Source organism: Hordeum vulgare, chromosome 2H (assembly GCF_904849725.1).
Source record: "Hordeum vulgare subsp. vulgare chromosome 2H, MorexV3_pseudomolecules_assembly, whole genome shotgun sequence".
NCBI classification, from domain to species: Eukaryota; Viridiplantae; Streptophyta; class Magnoliopsida; order Poales; family Poaceae; genus Hordeum; species Hordeum vulgare.
The window spans coordinates 33,215,302-33,235,800 of record NC_058519.1 but is presented as its reverse complement, the minus strand read 5'-3'; the positions used below and the strand labels follow the sequence as shown (position 1 = coordinate 33,235,800).

The 20,499-nt window shown below is 44.5% G+C and overlaps 1 protein-coding gene and 1 long non-coding RNA gene across 3 annotated transcripts; one reads left to right on the top strand and one right to left on the bottom strand.

Moving 5' to 3' along the window:
- The first annotated feature begins 261 nt into the window (after positions 1–261).
- Positions 262–7,284, top strand: LOC123424663 (transcription factor TGA2.1). 2 transcript variants are annotated; one of them, XM_045108319.1, is made up of 10 exons: positions 262–543; positions 953–1,009; positions 1,132–1,308; positions 3,465–3,551; positions 3,641–3,700; positions 5,661–5,738; positions 5,834–5,885; positions 6,019–6,290; positions 6,384–6,632; positions 6,763–7,284. In XM_045108319.1, the coding sequence occupies exons 3-10, from the start codon at positions 1,243–1,245 to the stop codon at positions 6,907–6,909; spliced, it is 1,011 nt and encodes a 336-aa protein (XP_044964254.1). In that variant the 5' UTR covers positions 262–543; positions 953–1,009; positions 1,132–1,242; the 3' UTR covers positions 6,910–7,284. The 2 variants fall into 2 exon arrangements, with proteins under 2 accessions (XP_044964254.1, XP_044964255.1); XM_045108320.1 differs by having other exon boundaries at positions 953–1,016.
- A 5,681-nt stretch (positions 7,285–12,965) lies between these two features.
- On the bottom strand, positions 12,966–16,850 carry LOC123429418. The gene is made up of 2 exons (XR_006622667.1): positions 16,665–16,850; positions 12,966–13,535 (listed from the first exon to the last, which is right to left on the bottom strand). It is a non-coding gene; the product is annotated as an uncharacterized LOC123429418 (long non-coding RNA).
- Positions 16,851–20,499: the final 3,649 nt, after the last annotated feature.

Below are 20,499 nucleotides of genomic sequence, written 5' to 3'. Positions count from 1 at the left end.
AGCGGATAACGCCGGCCGGCCGGCTTCCGGTGGGCAAAGTCAAATACGCCACCCGCGTCGTCACGGAGTGAGGGGTTGGTGAGGCAAGCAAGGCGGGCGGGCCCCGCGCCCCCTGACGCCACCCGCGCCCAGCCGGTCCACGCGTCCCCCCCGGGCGGCGGCGGGGCCCGCGCGTCATCCGCACGCCGGCCCGTGCGCCGGGTCCAGCCCGCCCCCCGCCGCTTTGGCGCCTCCCCCTCCCCCTCCCCACTAGTCCTCCTCCTCCACCACCACCACCCGAAAGAGCTTCTCGAAGCTTCCCCGATTCGCCACCGCTCCCCCCAAACCAAATCGGCGACGCCGCCGGTCGGAGCTCGTATCCTCGGAGGAGGAGGAAGAGGTGGCCTCCGGGTAGAAGCCGCGCGGATTCGGTGCGGGGGCTCTGAGGCACCCCTCCCCCCCATCCATCCCGGGCGGGGGCCCGAGGGCTGACCACCGACCATGGCCGCGGCCCGCCGGCGCCACGCCGAGCCCCGCTCCGGACGACCGCGCCGACCGTACGCCGTACGCGCCCCCGCTCTGAGCTCGTCTCCCGCCCCCACTTCCTGTTGCTTGTTTCGGTTCGTTTTGCCGTTCCGGATCAGGATACCTGCTGTTGTTGTACCTACCGTATGTGTCTCCGATACGGTGGATGGATCATGGCTGACACGACAGGCCGAGTGGTGAAGAACAGCCCTGCCTGGCCATGCTTTGCTTGTTACCGGATTCGTGTGCTTGCTCCTCCAGTGGCACTGGCACTGTGCAACTACCGATGTGTCCCTTCTGGGAGATTGGCCACCAGCCTGTAGGGTTTGAGATAGGCACTTACTAGTTCATAAATGTGCATATATCCTTGTTCCAGCATGCTAATAATTTGCATCATGCTGTGTATCTTCGTACTACTGCGTACTAAGGAAAACATCTTTTGTTGCAGGCCATACGGTTGTAGTAAATCCTAGGCAGCTACTAATCTGGATTCTTGGAGAGAAAAGTAAGTAGTAAGTACGACCATGCACTGTATTTCGTTACATGTATGTATGCAGTTACTGTCTTTGAATAATTGAATTACTTATCTGTCAGAGTTGCTTACTTTCTTTTCATCGTTACAAATAGATTCCGGCAACGACCCATCTCCCGCAGCACAGGCTGGGCTCACCACTTTGCTGTTAGGAAGGGGGGAGCAGAGTGATTTGCTGTCTCATTGTGATTGTGGTCCGCTGAGTGATGGCAGATGCTAGCTCAAGGACTGACAACTCAACTGTTGTAGACAACGACGGCAAGATCTATAGGGTAATCATGCTTCTGAATTTTGGGTTTTAACTGTCCCCCCCTCTTCTTTATCGAAAGAGGCTTTAAGCTGAACTCAACTATGTAAGCACCTATGTCTTTACCTGCACCATTTTCTAGAGATAAAATAGATAATTGTTATGCTCACACACCGTTTTAGCATTTGAACTGTGAGTCCCGCTGTGATTGGAATTAATTGTTATAGCTTAACAGCAGAGTTGATAATCGTAAGTTATATAACACTACTGTGGCCTGATCTGGTAATTAGTAGGACTTGGATTCTGGAGCCACAAGAACTGAAAAAATATACCGTCGAAGACATCTTCGTATTCTATAACAGCAGTAATGAATTGTTAGTTAAAAATAACTATATTACCCTATGATTCACATGTTGTTCACTTGCTCATATGGATCAGCTATGAAGCACTGTTATGTCGACACCCATATGGAAATACGAGCATGGGAACACCGGACATGGCAATTTCTAGAAACAGCAATACGGCGAGTATATATATAAGTAATTAATTAAATCACATGTAATAAAGGCAAAACATAATAGAATGCAGGAGATGAGATCAAAATACTGCCCCCCGTTGATTGCCTCCATGCCTCTTTCCAAGTCCTGAATGATCATCAATGTCTTCAATCCACATGGTGTATGCAAAATACTCCCTCCGTAAAGAAATATAAGAGTGTTTAGATCACTAAAGTAGTGAGTGATCTAAACACTCTTATATTTCTTTACGCAGGGAGTACATCATATAATATTATTAGACTTTGTCAATTTGAGACAGACAAGTGTGCAAAGTCCAAACCAGTAAAGAAGTTGGCTTGCTGCCATGCCACTCCCCGCAGATCACATCTCCCTAGCAGTAGCAGCAAAACAGCAAACAATAGCAACTTAGCAAGCAGCCAAGCACCAAGCATATACGCATACGCCAGCACTCGCAACACACAGACGCGCCAGCAAGCAGCCAGTCAGCCACTCCAGACGGCGGCTGTGACGGAATCAATTACCTCGCTCAAGGCGGCGGCGAGGCGAATCGATAGGTTGGCGAGGCGATTCCAGGCGGCGGTGGTATAATCAAGTAACACGCTCAAGTCGGCGGCGAGGCGAATCGACAGGTCGGTGAGGCGATTTCAGGCGGCGGCGGCAGCGGCAGACTCCTGCAGTAGCCATCGATCCAAAGCTTGTGCGGCCGAACAGAGAGCGATAGAGAAAATGTTAGGGTTAGTCGTGGGTCGTGGGCTTCTATTGGGCTTGGGGCTGACATCCTCGCTGTATTGAGCCGTGTCCACAGCCTGTTGCCACCCATATCGAATTTGTTTTTCACTCTTTTTAAATTGAAAATCACGACACCTCCAGGATACACTTATCAGGTTATCTGCCGCATGCAGGACGCCGACATGGCAAATCTGTGCTTATCGGTACTTCAGAGTGGATCAGCTGCTAACTCATACTCCAAATATGCCAAAGTTGTCAACTAAAACTTGCAGTTCTTAGTCTGTTTTATACTTGTCAATTCTGTTCCGGTACTTGGAATGGAATGTTTCGGTACCTGAGCATTCCGTTGTTCCGTTCTGGCTTTTCATAACTCATATGCATCCCATTTATATACATATACATGATGCGCATAATATAAAAGGAAGTGGAAAAAAAAATAAGGTGACAAATGGACTAGTGGGTAGCCTGGCCTTTGTGTCAACCTAGTGCATGCGGACCCACTGTAAGAAGCAAGAAGCCCACCGGTCAAACCTCTGCAATGAAGTATGGGCCCATTCCCTGCCTCCTCCTGGCTGTTGCACAATGCAGGATTATACCACCTCGCCGAGAAAACCAAGATGCGGTGCGGCTGACGCCTTTATAAGGGAACTAGAGAGTAGCTAAACCAAAATGCGGTGCGGCTGACGCCTTTATAAGAAAACTAGAGTAGCGCAGAGGGTTGCAGTGTTGGTTCTGTCAGCTGGTACCAGTACAACTGGAATGGAAATGTTTAACCTGAACATTCTGTTTCAGCCGGAGCAGCTGGAATCTTGTCCGGTATGGAATGCCAGCTTGTGCATACTATTTTGTTTTGGTTAAAAAAAGGGAATTAATAAGTTTGGTTTAACTTACTCATTGATACTCTAAACATGCTCATGTTATCTACTGTTTGCAGTTAGAACAAGGACAAAGTGGTGGGGCAATCATGGCTTCTAATTCTTCGGATAGGTCTGACAGGTCCGACAAACCCTTGGACCAAAAGGTATTCTTTTCTTTCCTTTTTTCTTGTATATTGTTATGTTTCATGCTTTCTTATATTATTAATTTCTTGTCATATTTGCCATACAATAGACATTGCGTCGTCTTGCTCAAAATCGTGAGGCTGCAAGGAAAAGTCGACTAAGGAAGAAGGTATCACTATGAATCTTGCCCCTATTTTTCATTGCTCTCTTTATGTTCAGAATTTCCTTTTTCTACTTAACCTAGTTTAGTAATTTAACTTGATTCACGTTAGATCTGTAATTTGAGAATATGCTTAAAGAATTAAGGAGTTTAGAGATTCTGGGTAGAGTTGTTTTTAGTCGTGTTGAAACAGGAAAAGGAAAGGAAACTCCCCTCGGCAAACCCTAGCGCAGCCGCGGGGGCTCCCCCTCCTCCCTTGCTGCCGCCAGAGCGCGTGGCCGGGCGAAGCCCCGACGGCGACGGTGGCGGCGGGGAGTTCTTGTCTCCTCACACGGAGGATTCGGCGAGTGTCGGGTCATCAAAGCCTGGATGCGGCGCTTCGCGTTGGGCGTGGCAGCACGGTGGCGTGACGGTGTGTGTTGGTGCCGATGCCGGTGCCGGGGCGATGGTGTGATGGGCGACACAGAGTGGTCCCTCCTTGGGGCATGGGATGGCGGCGTCAGTGGGATGCGGTGACGCGTCCAGATCCGACCTCAAGTGGCGAGGGCCGTGGGCGATGCGGGTTGCGGGCGTCCGCCCTTGTCGTGGCTATCTACTGGTGGAGTGGCGGCGCGACAGTGGTGGCGACGTATCCCTCCTCTGCTCATTCGGTTGGACCTTGTTGGCTGTTGTTGGTGGCCCGGTGTGTGGCGTTGACGGCAGATCGATGGTGGCAAGGGGCCTTTTGGCCATGCCGATGCCGAGATCTGGAGAAGCCAGATGGGTCGTGTCGGTGGCCCTTGTTCTCGGTGGAGCGGCGAGGTGGCTGCGGCAAGGCCGGCGGCTGCTGGGGACCCTCCCTGCCTGGTGTTGACCGACTTGGCCACCTTTCGGCCAGAGGGTTCGTTGTTGGGTCGAAGGAGGGGCCTTTTCCCCTTCACCGGTGGTCGGTGTCCTAATGTCGTGGTGGCGGTCGAGGGGTGGTCTGATTTCCGGGGCGGCGGGCCGGCAGCCTTGGTGGCGGGAGTCGCGGCGCTCATGGGCAGGGCGCACGTCTTCGGTGCGAGCTGGCGGCCATGGTCGTTTGAGCAGCATGGCGGCTGGTGTTTCGGCGATCAGTGGTTGTTCCAGAGGTGGACTGTGAGTGCGAGGGGGTAATCCCTGTCTGGCTTTGGTTCGGCCGTCGACCGTGGTGTCCATGGGCATCGTCTCCTTCCTAAAGGCGCTGTCGCGGCTACTCTCCTCCTTCGGATTGCTCCGAGTGAAAACAATGGTCCTTTGGATCGGGCCGTGGCGGTATTCCAGTGCCGTTCCCTTCCGGAAGGCGCTGCGTCGTCTTGGAGGCCGCTGTTCGTCGGGTACAGCTTCGTCTCTTCATGACACCTCGGTGATGGAGGAGATCTCCGACAACCTCAAGCAGGGCTCTTATTGCACATTTGTCGTTGGCTTGGCGTTGGTTGGGGTGGTGTGTCTGTCCGCTTGCATGTTGTATCCAGCATTGGGTGTGTGCGTTGTGTGTGGTTTCGAGTTGTACATGTTGGTCTTGTATGGTTGTTGCTTTATATATAAAGCGGGACGGGAGCCTTTTTTGGTTGTGCTGAAACAGAGCTATTTGTAGTTGTGTTGATGAACTCAACAGCATGTTTCTTTACTGTAGTTTTATATGTATAATGGCTCCGTTTTATTTGTTCGGTCATAATTTTCTCCATGTGTTTCAGTATACAAGACTTGAATAAAATTCTTAGTTATCTGTGCATACAGGCAGTTGAATTATACCCCCTCCGTCCCAAAATAAGTGACTTAAAAATGACTCAGTTTTGTACTAACTTTTGAGTCACTTATTTTGGGACAGAGGGAGTATCAACTAACTGAATTCTCCATCCACGAGCCTTTTGTGTGATACTAGTATTTATCGTTTCCACTGAATAGTGAATGCTGGATTGTTCATTTAGTTCGGAATCACTGATAATGTTTTTCTTTTTGTTTGAAGTCATATGTGCAACAGCTAGAAAGCAGCAAGCTGAAGCTTGCACAACTAGAGCAGGAGCTCCAGAAAGCTCGCCAGCAGGTAAATCTTAATTAGCTGAATGTTGGTCGGGATATCTTGTTCAGTAGAGTATGCTTTTGCTGTTATTAATGCTTGTTTTGGATATTTATTTGCAGGGAATCTTCATTTCTAGCTCCGGAGACCAAACCCATGCCATGAGTGGAAACGGTATTTTCTTCTCCAAATTTCTTTGTATGCCATAATTTTTTGCAGCAGCATCCTTTTGTTACATAATGTTCAATTGCATTGTGTTATCAATCTGTGTTAGAGGTTCATCCCAACAGTAAACTTATCTTTGCAGGAGCAATGACTTTCGACCTAGAATACACTAGATGGCTTGAGGACCAAAACAAGCAAATCAATGAGTTGAGGACTGCAGTTAATGCTCATGCAAGTGACAGTGACCTGCGCCTTATCGTAGATGGGATAATGTCACATTATGATGAGATATTTAAGGTCAAAGGTGTAGCTGCCAAGGCTGACGTGTTCCATATACTGTCAGGCATGTGGAAAACGCCTGCTGAAAGGTGCTTCCTATGGCTTGGGGGTTTCCGTCCATCCGAGCTCTTAAAGGTGAGTGAAGTATTAAATCTCAGTGTTTGTTGTTAGTTCAATTTCCCTTACTGGTCCTGTAAGCTGATTCGTCGATGCGACATGAAATTTCAGCTGCTGGTGAATCATCTGGAGCCGCTAACCGAGCAGCAGATGTTGGGATTGACCAACCTCCAGCAATCTTCCCAGCAGGCAGAGGATGCACTGTCACAAGGGATGGAAGCATTGCAGCAATCACTGGCAGAGACTTTGGCTGGATCTCTGGGTTCCTCCTCTGGTTCTTCAGGGAATGTTGCAAACTACATGGGTCAGATGGCCATGGCCATGGGCAAGCTTGGAACACTCGAGAACTTTCTTCGCCAGGCAAGCCTCTTTCCTTGCACCTTCCAGCCTTGAACCTGTGATATTCCGGCATATTTGCTGGCATGAAATTAGCTGCTCACTTTCATCAGTTTGGTTTATTTGATAATTTTCTTACGTTTGTATCTACCAGGCTGACAACCTGCGACAGCAGACCTTGCATCAAATGCAGCGAATCTTGACGATCCGTCAGGCCTCCCGTGCCCTTCTAGCTATACATGACTACTTCTCGCGTTTGCGCGCGCTGAGCTCTCTGTGGCTTGCTAGGCCCAGGGAATAACCAAGGATCGCTCGCTCGCCGGATTTCCCCCAAGCTGATCTGTACAACGCTGGGGGCTCTCTTCATATTGCTGCAGATAATTTGGGTATTCGAGTTTTTCTTTCTTGTATAATTATGTGTAGCTGCTTTTTGGGTCCAGGGTTTGTTGTACTCGGGTGGTATACAAGTAGGTGGGGGGAGCCTGTAAGTTACAATGGTTGTAGAACTGTGTTGGGAATAAAAACTAGATAAGTCAGGACGGGTCCTAATTAAGTCGTGTCTCGGTACTGTAGTGGCTGGAAAATCGGTGCTCCGTGTATTTTAGCTGTTGACTGTTGTCCCTGTGGTGGTTGAACATGGTGAATACATATGAACTTGTTCCATTTGGTTGCTCAATCCTGTGCTTGTAATGAGACGACTTTACTGTATCCATATGCTACTTGTTGGGGTCTGGAGAGCGCCTGGTAGACGAAGCAGTAGGCAAATTCCATAGTACTCTCTCTGTAGTGATTTAAAATGTCTTGTACTCCGTATTTCTTTACAGAGGAAGTATGTAGGATCGCATGTCAGTGACTGTGTACGTCTCGCTCCTTTTTCTTTTATCCTCTTATAAGAGATGTCATGGCGCCGTGCAAAGATACACCTGCGAGCGACGAGGCGGCGGACCACCATGGCGCCCTCCGCCTGGGCCGGCGCACGTACAGAATTTGCCTGCTGCTTCCTTAGCTGTTTTCGGAGAGGTGCCAATCAAGTACTCCTTGAAAAGCTCCCGCAAGGGTCATGTCGAATGGACTGCGAGGGCGCCCTACTTGGTGCGTCCTCAGCTATACCTGGCCATATCTCGGACCGGGCTAAAAAAAACCGTAGTACAAAACCCAGGCCTGAGCCCGACCGTCGGGCCTAATTTTTAGGCCTAGGCCCGACCCGAGCTCGAAGAGTCCGGCCCCACATAGACGTAAAATCAGGTTTTCATGGACCTAGGTCCGGGCCCGACCCGACCGTCGGGCTTGATTATCAGGCGCTAGCCCGGCTCGTTGGTAAGGTCGGGCCGGACTGGGCTGCCCATGATCAAATACATCCTCAGCGGCCATAACGTGTCATGCTTCGGGCGTATTTTTTGAAGGAAAAATATTACATGTGTTTTCAGGTTTTAGATGTTTTTTATGTTTTTTTTTTGTTTTCATTGGATTTTCTTAGGTTTTAAACCAAAAAAATGTTGAAAAACAAATTACGTGAAAAAACGCGTTTTCTTCTTCTGCTACTGAGCCTTTCAAAAAAAGAGAAAAAACGTGGTTCATTTTTTTCTACTATGAGGGGTACGGATTCATTTTCGCAAGAGGCACGATTATGCCTATAAAAAGACACATTTTTCCTTACCACGAGAGGTAGGGATTTACTTCCCGTAGAGGAATGGATTTTCTTTCGCGAAAGGCACAAAGAAAAGCAGTTTTTTTTTCCTTTTTCCTATCATGAAAGGTTAAATGTGCATTATAAAAATGTTCAGAGTATATCAAAAAATGATCAATGCTTATTTAAAAATTGTTTAACATATATCACAAAAATATTTAATGTCTTTAAAAAGTGTTCAGAATATATCATAAAATGTTCCATGGTCGAATTTTTTTTCTTTCTTGTGAGCTATTATTGAGTAACATTGGTCAGCTCAATTGGTAACGAACACATACCTTGAATCTAGGGGTTAGAGTTTAATTCCTCAAGAAAGCACAAAATTTGCACTGCACGAAAGGTCGGCTGATTTTCTTCTTCTCCTTTTCTGTTTCTATTTTTTCTCTATTCTTTTCCTATTCTTTTTTCTTCTCTTTTTCTTTTTTTCTCTCATGTGTATTACACAAATATCATTACTTATTTATATATATTTGAGGAAATGTTCACCCTATATTAATAAAGTTTACAACAATTTTCTAAATACATTCAATGTGCAACTATAAAAATGTTTAGCGTATATCACAAAATGTTCAATATATTTAAAGTTTGTTCAGCATAGATCACAAAAATGTTTAATATGTATTTAAAAAATGCTCCGCGTATATTACAAAAAAATCAATGTATATTTAAAATTTGTTTGGCGGATATTAAAAATTGGTCTTGCAGAAATGAAGACACCATGACGGTCTGCATAGTTGGCTCTCCGGCAGGCACCATGGCGATGGTGGTGTCTATTTCTCTTGATCGTGTGGGCGACTAGAGACATAGCGGCGAGTGGCTTAGGCGCGCTCTTTGTCTATGATGATGGCGGTGCCCTGATCCTTATCTGCGGTTTGGGAGTCGTCGTGCTACTCCTGAAGGCCTCCTGGTGACACGAGAGAGCTACCGGACGAAAGCCCCGCGCTTTAGCGTCAATGACGGTGATGCCTATAGGCGCTACTCTCTTCTTGAAGACATCGTTGCGATGCTCTTCTCTGTGTCTGGGTTCCGGGTAAGACCTTTGTCCGCAGTGGACTCGACAACGACAACGTTTGTATCGTTCTCCCTCTTGAGGGCATTGTCGTGGAGCTTAAATATATTACGACGTGGTGCGGTGGTGCTCTTGGACTTTTGTTTTATTTCGTTTCGGTAGCGTAGCCGCTTGCGGTGTATGTGATCTGCGTATCTTGGGATCAGCTTTGTAAGATGATAACCTCACCACCTTGTATCGTTCGGCTGTGTATTAGATTATGTTGTCGATTTATTTATAAAACGTAACGAAAGCCTGTTTTGAGAGACGTTCGTCCTCGGAGGGCCATATCTAGGTGCTTCTGAAGTAGTGCTTTATGTTGAAGTAGTTCGTTTCACACAAGTATTATACTGTAGTAGTTGTTTTCAGGTACTGACACAGCTCCAGTCGGCGAGGCGACCGAGCTTGCTTCCGTTCCAAGCTGGGAGAAGAACACCTGTTTACCAAGCAGCGAACCAGCAGCCAGCGACCGTCGCTCCTCCTTGCTCGCCTCGTGTGCGGGTGAGCCTTTGGATTTGAATTTTCAATCTTCTCACCCTTTCTCCTTTCTGACTGTTCCATTCATGGTGTCCAATTACACCAATGAATTGGTTCTTGGATGGGAAGGTACAGAGTAAGAACGTACTACAAATCACCGGCATCAGTCCTGCACAAGGCTACACAAGGATGATTTTTTAAATTAGCACTAGTTGTTTGTGTTTCTTTAGGCTTATTATATGTCGAGTCAGGTTGTGCCAAAATAAACGACTTCTTCCCGAGTTATATCAACATGTATTTTCAACTTCAATAACATGTACCGTGCATGATGGTGATTAGTTTGTCCTGTCTGTTTTTTTGTGTGCATATCTATGATTCTGTAAAAATAAATACTCATCATGCTGTAAAGTTATAACCAATCATTTCAATATAAAATCTGGGTAACAAAGAGGTGATGTTTGCATGCTGCTTCATAGACAAGTTATACATCCAGAAATGTTCTACGCCGTATGAAAGAGAGTTTCTAAATAAAACTGGAAAAGTTTTTGCACATACTAGCTCTATGTTTTAACAAGCAGTATTAACAAGCTTTGCCATTACACAGAGTCATAAAACAACCAAATGTTCTTGCATGCAAAAGTAGCAGGGCAACACAAACAGACTAGGATTTTTTACACTGAGAAACTGTAAGGATGTGCATGTAGGTAAAACCATAGACCCAACCTCATCCAAACAGCAGTAAGAAGGCCAAAACAGGCACTACTTTTAAGAGAAGTACTTTTACATCTATGAAACACATAGGTAGCCTCCGTAACTGCTTGCAAGGAAATCAAGAAGATCATGTAGAACACATCTCAGTCAGCACTTTTCAGAGAAATACTTTACACTTGTAATATATATCATGTATGAGATAATTATAACAAACCAACCATAGAAGTACTGGACCTGAGGATAAACAACATGCCTACTTACCTCTCAATATCCACATCAAGTAAGTTGCAGTTGTAGCGCCCTGAACTTGGACAGATGAGCCTCCAAGACCTACCAAATGACAAATGCTATGACTACTATCTACTTTTATCGCCGTGTAATCCAGTCCCAGGCCTATATTTATTGAGCTTTTCAACTTGAACAACAATGTTTCTATTTATTTAGCGATTAACCACAGAAAGCACATTGTGCAATTATTATATCCAATTCCTTCCTATACCAGCCCAAGGAAAAAAGCATGATTATTATATAGTTAACTACTCTGATTTTGTTTAGGAAAAAGACATGGTCAGAATATCCAATAAATTCTAGAGGTGTAGTTTTTTGTACAGTCACCAAACCAAATTTCCTGTCCAGTATCCTTGCAAAAGCTAGTAGAACCCTAAAAGAAGCTAAAAAGAAGAAGATAAAACAGGGGAACAAAGAAGATACAAGCCAGGGCTTGATGGAAATATTGCCACTTTGGTCACCACGTAAACCATGTGACAAACTCCTCCATCAATAGACCTACCAAAGGATGATAAATGTTAATCATTTGAGGCTTCAATGCAAAACTCGGATTAGTCATTGAAGCCTCTTGCTCCCAGCTAATTGATCCAAAGCATATGGTACCATCATTGTTGCATGATCAGCATGCAACTCAAGCAGATGGGTTTCTTTTCCAAGACCGCCTTTAATAGGAAAAAGGTGATTCAGTTCGAGACATAGAAGATTCATCATCATCAGTCCTACTACAAATATCTCAACTATCATACTCTTGAGGATGTGCTAATCTATAGGAGGCTAGGAAGTACCGTAGGGATTGCAACTACCAACAGAGGATGCTGCACTATCAGTAACACTAGCTTGAGTTGGGCAGCATGTACTAGTTGGCTGTCGCCTTGAGGTGAGTGATTTTGCGTCTCAGCCAGCCTGAGACTCTTACTTGTCAGTTAAAGGATCAGTTAAACGGGCAGATGATTAAAGGATCACCTTTGTCTGAAGCTAAATTGCAAACGGTCCCCAAAACCTGCACTAAAACGCACAAACTCTCGTACACCCAAACTACTAGTAAGTAGCACATGCTTTGCATGTTTAGAATCAGTCTCATCTCAAATTTAAATTCCAAAACTTTAGTGTTGATTATCACAATGTTGTAAAATTATAGAATTTTTAGTAGGGCGAGCAATAAAGTAATCCAATAAGTTGGCCATTTACATTGACTTAATTATACAGGTTGTTTGTGGAAACACCATAAAAGTTGGTTGGTCTATTATCCTTGGCTTACTATGTATTTTTTTTAGAAAAGGAGGAAGACCCCCGGCCTCAGAAGAATTATTCTCAGACTATAAACATATTTTAGAACATCAAATTTAAACTAAAAGAATGATTCATAAACCCGAATCGATTTAGTGTGGAAGTTTTCTTGTCATATACTGTACAACTAAAGTTTTATTTTCTTATTTGACGACTTTACAATATTTTCCTAAAAAAAGTATGTCTCTGTGTTCCATGGTTGAGACTTGAGACCCCTCGCTTCCATTTATCCATCCAAAGCTCCCTTTAATCACCCAATGAATTTTCCAACAACCATTGACTACTTCTCACGTTGACCTATGGATCCGTATCTTGCACTACATGTCGCTTCCATTTCTGCTCAAAACATAACCTTCCCATGCATCAACGCGTCGCTGGCCCTCACGGATTGTGATGCGTATGCCCTAAGAGGTAAGGTTGCCCTGACAGCTACACACACAGACATAGTGGGCAACAACAGTAAGCAGCTGAACTTTTTCTGCGTTGGTAAACTGTCGATAGTTCTGGAAGGCAGCAGTATCGTTGCTGCTACTGTAACGTGTATTGTTGATGTGAATCCCAACATTTTCAACCATTGGATGGACTATATCAACGGTTGAGGTTGATTCCTGGTCTTGAAGTTTAAAAGTTTCAAACTGATACACTATATAGTCGTATAGATAATGCAAGCACCGACCCAATATTCTCTAACAAAACTTCATTCAACATAATAGTGGAGATGAAGGTGGATCTAGTCTATAGCATTCAATTCCAAAACAGCACTAAATGCATTCAAAATATAATGTCAAGAACTTGAGCAATAGCTTTTGTCATCTGCAGTTGCAGCACAACACCACAATGTCAAACACCAAAACACTTATTTGAGATGCAGCAGTGATCATCCGGTTCTTAATTAAAAGATGAGAAGTGTAGCGAATTTAGGGATAACATGCAGAAAATATAAATTACAATAAAGCAGCCCACAGTTTGCTTTTCCACACGAGTTCTCAATAAGTAACTCGCAATGCATTGCCACTGCAAAACCTAATTCTCGCAGATCGCTACATAGAAGAGATGGGCATGCGCCATGAGCATCGGTACTCCCGGAATCACGATAATGGCAAGGCTCATCGCATTGCCCATCTCATGCCCAGCAGAATCAAAGGAAGCACCAGCGTTGCAGATCCCTGTACACAAGGAGAACGGGATGGAGAGGGCAAAAAGAGAGCGGACCATCAACCTTTCAACGGTCCCCATTCTCGCCACACCAACCCAGTGTCCTTAGGTCCTCAACCTTCTTTTCGGCTTTTCGTTTTGCAACGACAGAGTCATGACGGATCTTCATGAGTCGAGTAACATGGGGATCTGGGGCAGCCGGTGCAGGAAAGATGCATGGGGTGGCCCTATGGACGTCTTCTTGGGCTCGTGCAGCATCAGCACGGGCCTTGCTCTGCTCATTAACCGCAGCCTTGTAAGCCTTGACCTCTTTGGGTCCTCCGCCGCCGCCGCTGCATCGACTCGTGGCTTCGCCATGGCGGTGCAGAACACTGCTGCGAAGTGGAATGCCACAATGAGCCCGTTCCGCCCGAAAATAGCAGCCTTCAGCTTGTCTTGCGATGAGTGGGATGCAGAGGGAGGCGGGGAGGAGGCACACGAGGCAGGGCAGGCATTGGCAGGCGGGGGCAGTTGAGCACAGACGTGACAATGGACTGGGCATGGTTCGGTGGAGATGATAATACTAAATTCTTTCACATGATTGCAAATGGCAAGCATAGAAAGAAAAAAATAATTCAATTGGAGCAAGATGAAGGAACAATAGTAGGTCATGAAAACTTAAAATTATACATATCTGAATATTACAAGAAATTATTTGAACCTTCAAAAGAGACGTTGGTCTCACTGGATGAGACCTTGAATCATGATATACCTCAACTAAATGCAGATGAGAATGAGGTTTTATCTGCTCCCTTTACAGAGAAGGAGGTTTATGATTCAATAGCACAAATGAAACGGAATAAGGCACCGGGACCAGATGGGTTCCCATCTGGTCTTTATAAGAAGTGTTGGCATATTATTAAAGGTGATCTCATGCCTATGTTCCAAGATTTATTCGAGGGCCGGTTGCAGCTTTTCCACCTCAACTTTGGAACAATTACGTTGTTGCCAAAAAAGGTGGAAGCAACACGCATTGAACAGTTTAGACCAATTTGTTTGCTGAATGTGAGCTTCAAGATTTTCACAAAGGTTGGCACAAATAGGTTGACACAGATAGCACATTCTGTAGTCCAACCGACACAGACGGCGTTTATGCCTGGGAGACATATCCTTGAGGGGGTTGTCGTTCTTCATGAAACGTTGCACGAAATCCATACAAAGAAATTAGATGGAGTTATCTTTAAAGTAGATTTCGAAAAGGCTTACGATATGGTAAATTGGTCATTCCTTCAACAGGCCTTACGAATGAAAGGTTTTAATGAAAGGTGGAGAGATCAGGTTGATGCTTCCATACAGAAAGGGAGCGTAGGTGTTAAAGTAAACGATGACATAGGACATTATTTTCAAACACACAAAGGGTTCAGACAGGGGGACTCAATGTCCCCAGTATTATTCAACATAGTTGTTGATATGTTGACAATACTCATTACGTGAGCCAAAGATAAAGACCAAGTTGGTGGACTTATTCCACAACTTGTAGATGGGGGTGTGTCTATATTACAACATGCGGATGATACAATTCTTTTTCTGGAACACGATATGGCTAAAGCAAGGAACATGAAATTATTATTGTGTTTATTTGAACAATTATCAGGGCTCAAAATTAACTTTAACAAAAGCGAAATCTTATGCTTTGGAAAGGCAAAAGAAGAGCAACACGCGTATAGACAGCTATTTGGTTGTGAACTAGGATCACTTTCGTTTAGCTACCTCGGAATACCTATTCATCATAGGCGTCTCACAAATAAAGAATGGAAATGTATCAAATAAAGAATTGAGAAAAAATTAAGCTGCTGGAAGGGTAAACTAATGTCATATGGAGGGAGGCTTGTCTTAATTAACTCGGTGTTAACAAGCTTACCTATGTTTCTATTGTCTTTCTTTGAAATACCAGTAGGGATACGAAAAAGACTAGACTTTTACAGATCTCGGTTTTTCTGGCAAAGTGATGAAGCTAGAAAGAAATACAGATTAGCTCGGTGGGATATTATATGCTCTCCTAAAGATCAGGGGGGTTTGGGCATTGAGAATCTAGAAGTGAAAAACAAATGTTTGCTTAGCAAATGGCTATATAGATTATCTACAGAATCTGAAGGAACGTGGATTCAGATACTTCAGAACAAATACCTAAATTCTAAAACTTTAGCTCAGGTTACAGCTAGACCAAATGATTCCCCATTTTGGAAAGGGCTAATGAAGATAAAGATGAAGTTTTACCAGAGGGTAAAATTTATAGTGGGTAATGGTGCCTCAACAAGGTTTTGGGAAGATACTTGGCTTGGGGACACACCACTTGCACTTCAATACCCAATGTTATATAATATAGTACAACGTAAAGAGGATTATGTATCCACGATACTACAATCTACACCGCTTAATATACAGTTCAGAAGGGCTTTAGTAGGAGCTCGCTGGGATGCATGGTTGCATTTGGTTGAAAGAATCATGCAGGTGCATTTAGCTGAACAATCAGATAGTATTAGGTGGATATTAACTAAGAATGGAGTATTCTCAGTCAAGTCCATGTATTCACATCTGATAAATACAAGAATTTTACCAACATCTGTACCTATTTGGAGGATCAAGGTGCCCCTGAGAATTAAAATATTTATGTGATTTATACACAAAGGGGTCATACTAACCAAAGATAACTTACTTAAGCGCAGTTGGAGAGGAAGGCCTAACTGTTGCTATTGTGAGCAAAATGAAACAATTAAACACCTTTTTATAGAATGTCCTCTTGCAAAACTGTTATGGAGAACTATTCAAATAGCTTTTAATATCAGCCCACCTATATGTGTTGGTTCAATATTTACAACGTGGCTCAATGGAGTTGACGCTAAAATATCGAAACTTATCGGTGTTGGGATATGTGCTTTGTTTTGGACAATATGGAATACCAGGAATGACATGATCTTTAATGGCAAGAACTCCAACAATTTTTTGCAGGTTATATACAAAGCAACGTCTTGGATCCGTACGTGGTCGTTACTCAGTCATGCGGAGTACAGGGATCTTATGGATATTGGGTGCAACCGATGGGAGATGGCCGCACGGGTTATCTTCAACCGATTTGGATGGCGTGCTAATAATAGACTAGATGTATAGGCATCGTAGTCTAAGTTTACATACGCCGGATGTGGCTTTTTTCGTGCTTTGTTTTACACTTTCGACTTTTTCAGCTATTTGGATCTAAGATACTATTTTATCTATCTTTAATAATATGGCTGCATGCATCGATTGATGCAGAGGCCGGGGGCTCGCTTCCTCCTTATAAAAAAAAATAATGGTTCGGAGTGGTAGGGGAAGCAGCAGCAGCAGCCGGAGGCACGGATTGCTGAGCCAGTGGTGCGAAATTACTCACAGCGAAGGCGAACAAGTATAAACCTCCCAGTACGCCCAGCATCCAGCAGTAGGCAGACATGGAGTGCACGATTCGCGGTGTCAGCCGCGCCTTCTTTTCCACCGGATCTTCCATCTTCTTTCCTTCCGTCTTCTTTTCCTCCAGATCGGCGAGCGGTTGATGTGGATCTTCAGACAGACGTCACCTCAACGAATCTGTTATAGGAGTAGGACACCAACTTTCAAACGAAAGAGGCCGGTTTACAAGAGATCAAGACCGAGTATTAGCAGGAGAAGTAAGAAGAAAGGACTCCGGTGGGTTCGGGACTAGATATACACCGGTCGGCCGAGTTAGAAAGACAAGTAAGAAGAGAGGCCGGCCAGAGACTACATATATATACACCGGGCGGCGCACAGGCATATATAGGGCAGGTCTAAGCTCACACCGGTCGTTTCCGTCAATGGGTGCCACCGCCAGCCGCTCGACGGCGCCCCTCGTGAGGACAACTCGGATCCACGGCTACTCCACGCTGCTTCGCAAGCGGACTTTCGACACCATCGTCTTCCGCGGTCTCCACTGGAACGTCATAGTATACCCGCAGAGGGATGGTCTCAACGAGCTGGGCCTAGCGGACAGCTTCATTATCTCGGTCGAAATCGACTACGCGTCTCGGAACCGCCTCAACATAGACATCTCCATCGGGATAGAAATCCTTGACGAGACCGGCGAGCACACCGTCTTCCAAGATGACGACTTGCTACCGGTACCGGGATCGACGCTCGGCCGGGACTACTTGATGTTGTTCGTGTCAAGGAGGGAGCTGGAGGCATCCTCGTGTGTCCGCGACGGCTGCTTCACCGTCAGGTGCACCATGACTACGAAGCAGGCGGCAGAGCAAAGATTGTCCGAATCCAAGGAGATCACGACGTTGGACGCCGCCATGTCCGGGTCCCACATACTCGTCATCGGCAGCTTCTCCAAGCTCAAGGCCACGCTCCGCGACGGGGGCTTCGTCAACTCCACGCGCTTCGCCGTAGGAGGGTGCACATGGTACCTCAAATTATGCCCGGACAACGGTGATGGATTTGCCTTTGTGTTCCTATTGCGTGCATGTAAGGCGGACGAGACACCAACCACGGCGGAGTTCAGCTTTGAGCTCGAAGGGATGGTCAACTTTGAGTCCCATAAAATGACGCACACATTCCATCCTAACATCTTCCAACACTTCTTTAGATACCGGCTGGAGCCGTTAAGCTCGTCCTCAGCCATGCACGACGACCGCCTCCTCGTTCGGTGCCGCCTCACCGTCGTTGTTCCCCCTGCGACCATTCCGATTCAGGACGCCATCCCAAGCACCACATCAGTACTAACTCCTCTATTGAGCGCCATGTATGATTGAGTATTGTTGATCTGTTTGGATCATGGATTTTTTATTAGTATTATATATTAGTCGTCAATCAAACCAGGACAATTTCTTAATCCTTAAAGAGTTGTATTATAACATTTATTTATACTATTTGATTTTCACTTTATCATTGAGTTAAGGGAGTGCCTCCAACTCAGATAGCTGAGATTTTCTATGGTCTCATTCACATAATATTATTGTATTTTGTATTTATTCTTTTTGTTTCCTTTAATCCATCATTTTATTCTTTTGGGTTCACATGTCATATTTTTTGTTGTGGTTGCTATGCGCCCCATCTAACCGGCCCAATAATTACTCATTCGGTTCTTGTTGTTGCACGTCGCATCTTTTAAAAAAGAAATCACCGATAGAGAACAAAAAGAATAAGCAAAAAAAGTCACGTAATGGCTTGTTAGCTTCAACTACTTTGACCACTAAAACATTCTTGTACAAAGAAGTAGTGTGTCCTTATTATAGGAATTGTGATGTAATAATTTGTTTTTTTCTTCGTAAAAATTAAGTTGATTCTAGCTTTTTCATGTAGTTGCTGCATAAATAAGATTTGCAGTTGCGACCCGCCTGTGAATACTTGTAGCTGCGACCCGACTATAAATAGTTGCAATTGCGCACCGACTATGAATACTTGCAATTGCGACTTGACTTTGAATATTTGCAATTGCGATTAGACTTTGAATACTTGCAATTGCGATCCGACTTTGAATACTTGCACTTGCGGCTAGACTTTGAATACTTCAATTGCGACCTGACTTTGAATACTTGCAGTTGCAGTCCGACTTCGAATACTTGCAGTTGCGATTAGACTTTGAATACTTGCAATTGCGATCCGACTTTGAATACTTGCAGTTGCGGCTCGACTTCAAATACATGCAGTTGTCACCCGACTTTGAATACTTGCAGTTGCGACCCGACTTTAAATATTTACAGTTGCAACCCGGCTTCAAATATTTGCAGTTGCGGTCACATTTCAATTCTTGCAGTTGTGGCCCGACTTTAAATATTAATGTCATTAATATAAAAAGAAAAAAAATAAACAATAAACAATAATTAATCAGGAGAGAAAAAATGGAAAGGAAAGTCGTTACAAAAAAGATGACCCTGGCAGATACAGTCAACAGATGACAATGACATGATTCAAAAAGTTAAGCAAATGACAATAACACGCAAAAAAAAAAGTTCTCATACAAAAAATTCTAAAAAAAACAATTACTTTTCTAAAAATTAATCATATAAATTATACATAGTCAAACAAAACAAACAACTGCAAAAAAGGGGGCGAAAAAGAAGCAACAAGAAAAGCGCCAAGGCTTGTAGCATCGAACGTTAAAAACAATGCTAGCCCGACAACAAAAAAAGTATAGCTCATCTACTGGACGCTTGCCATACTATACGAAGAAAAAATAAATACCAGGATAACGCCCGGACACACATCGCTGCATAGGTTAGTCGCTCTGCACTAATCATGATGTATTTGATCTAATGGTTGAGGATGTAAATGAGACCAAATTAATTCTCAGCTAGTTGAGTTAATTTATCTTTTGCCCTAGGTTTCTCACTTTTCATAGGGATAGCCTTTTATTTATTTATTTTGAGAAACACAAATGTAGACTCTCAAGTACTTCATAAAGATAGGGTTCACAAATCTTGGGATTGACGAAATCGTCAAAGATGTGTAGTATGTGACGGGCACGTCATACCACTCAAAGAATAGAGCTAAAAAGCTTGGAATAAATCAAGAAAAAAATGACCTCACGTGTTAAGTTTAGGACTTAAATCTTGTTCTGTTGGTTACATATCACCGGCGAATCTGAACCAAGACGCATGCGCGGGGAAGGGAAAAGAAAACGATGACATAAGCGGAAGGCGGATCGGATGGCTCCTACGTGCTGCAGGCGCGTATCACTGCCCTTAAAAAATACCACGAATGCCATGTCACATAGTATCTTCCTTTGCTACAGACCAGTTCATATCCCATCACTAGAAAGTAAAGACGCGTGTTTAATCACTAGGAAGTAAAGACCCATGTTTCTGCATCCGTTCATCTTATATTCAATCACTAGAAAGTAAGGACGCGTGTTTCTGCGTAGGGATGACAATGGGTCGGGTTTGGGACGGGTGAAACTGGTCCAAATTTAACCCATGACCCATCTTTCTATCCTCTATCCATCCATCAAAGCATTCATGAGCAAAAATTGTGCTCATGCCCAAATTCATTGGGTATTTAAATACCATGAAGCTCCATGGGCATCGAAAAATGAGAATGAAGTCTTTTCAAAGATCAAATTAACTCATGATCTTTCATTAACTAAGACTAGGTTTAATAATTATGTTAGTGGAGTTGTGGGGGAATAGAGAACATGGCTGGACTTTGACCTTCTGTGACCGCGAGTGACTTGGGGTTAAACATTTTTTCTTAGTTTAGTGTCACTATCA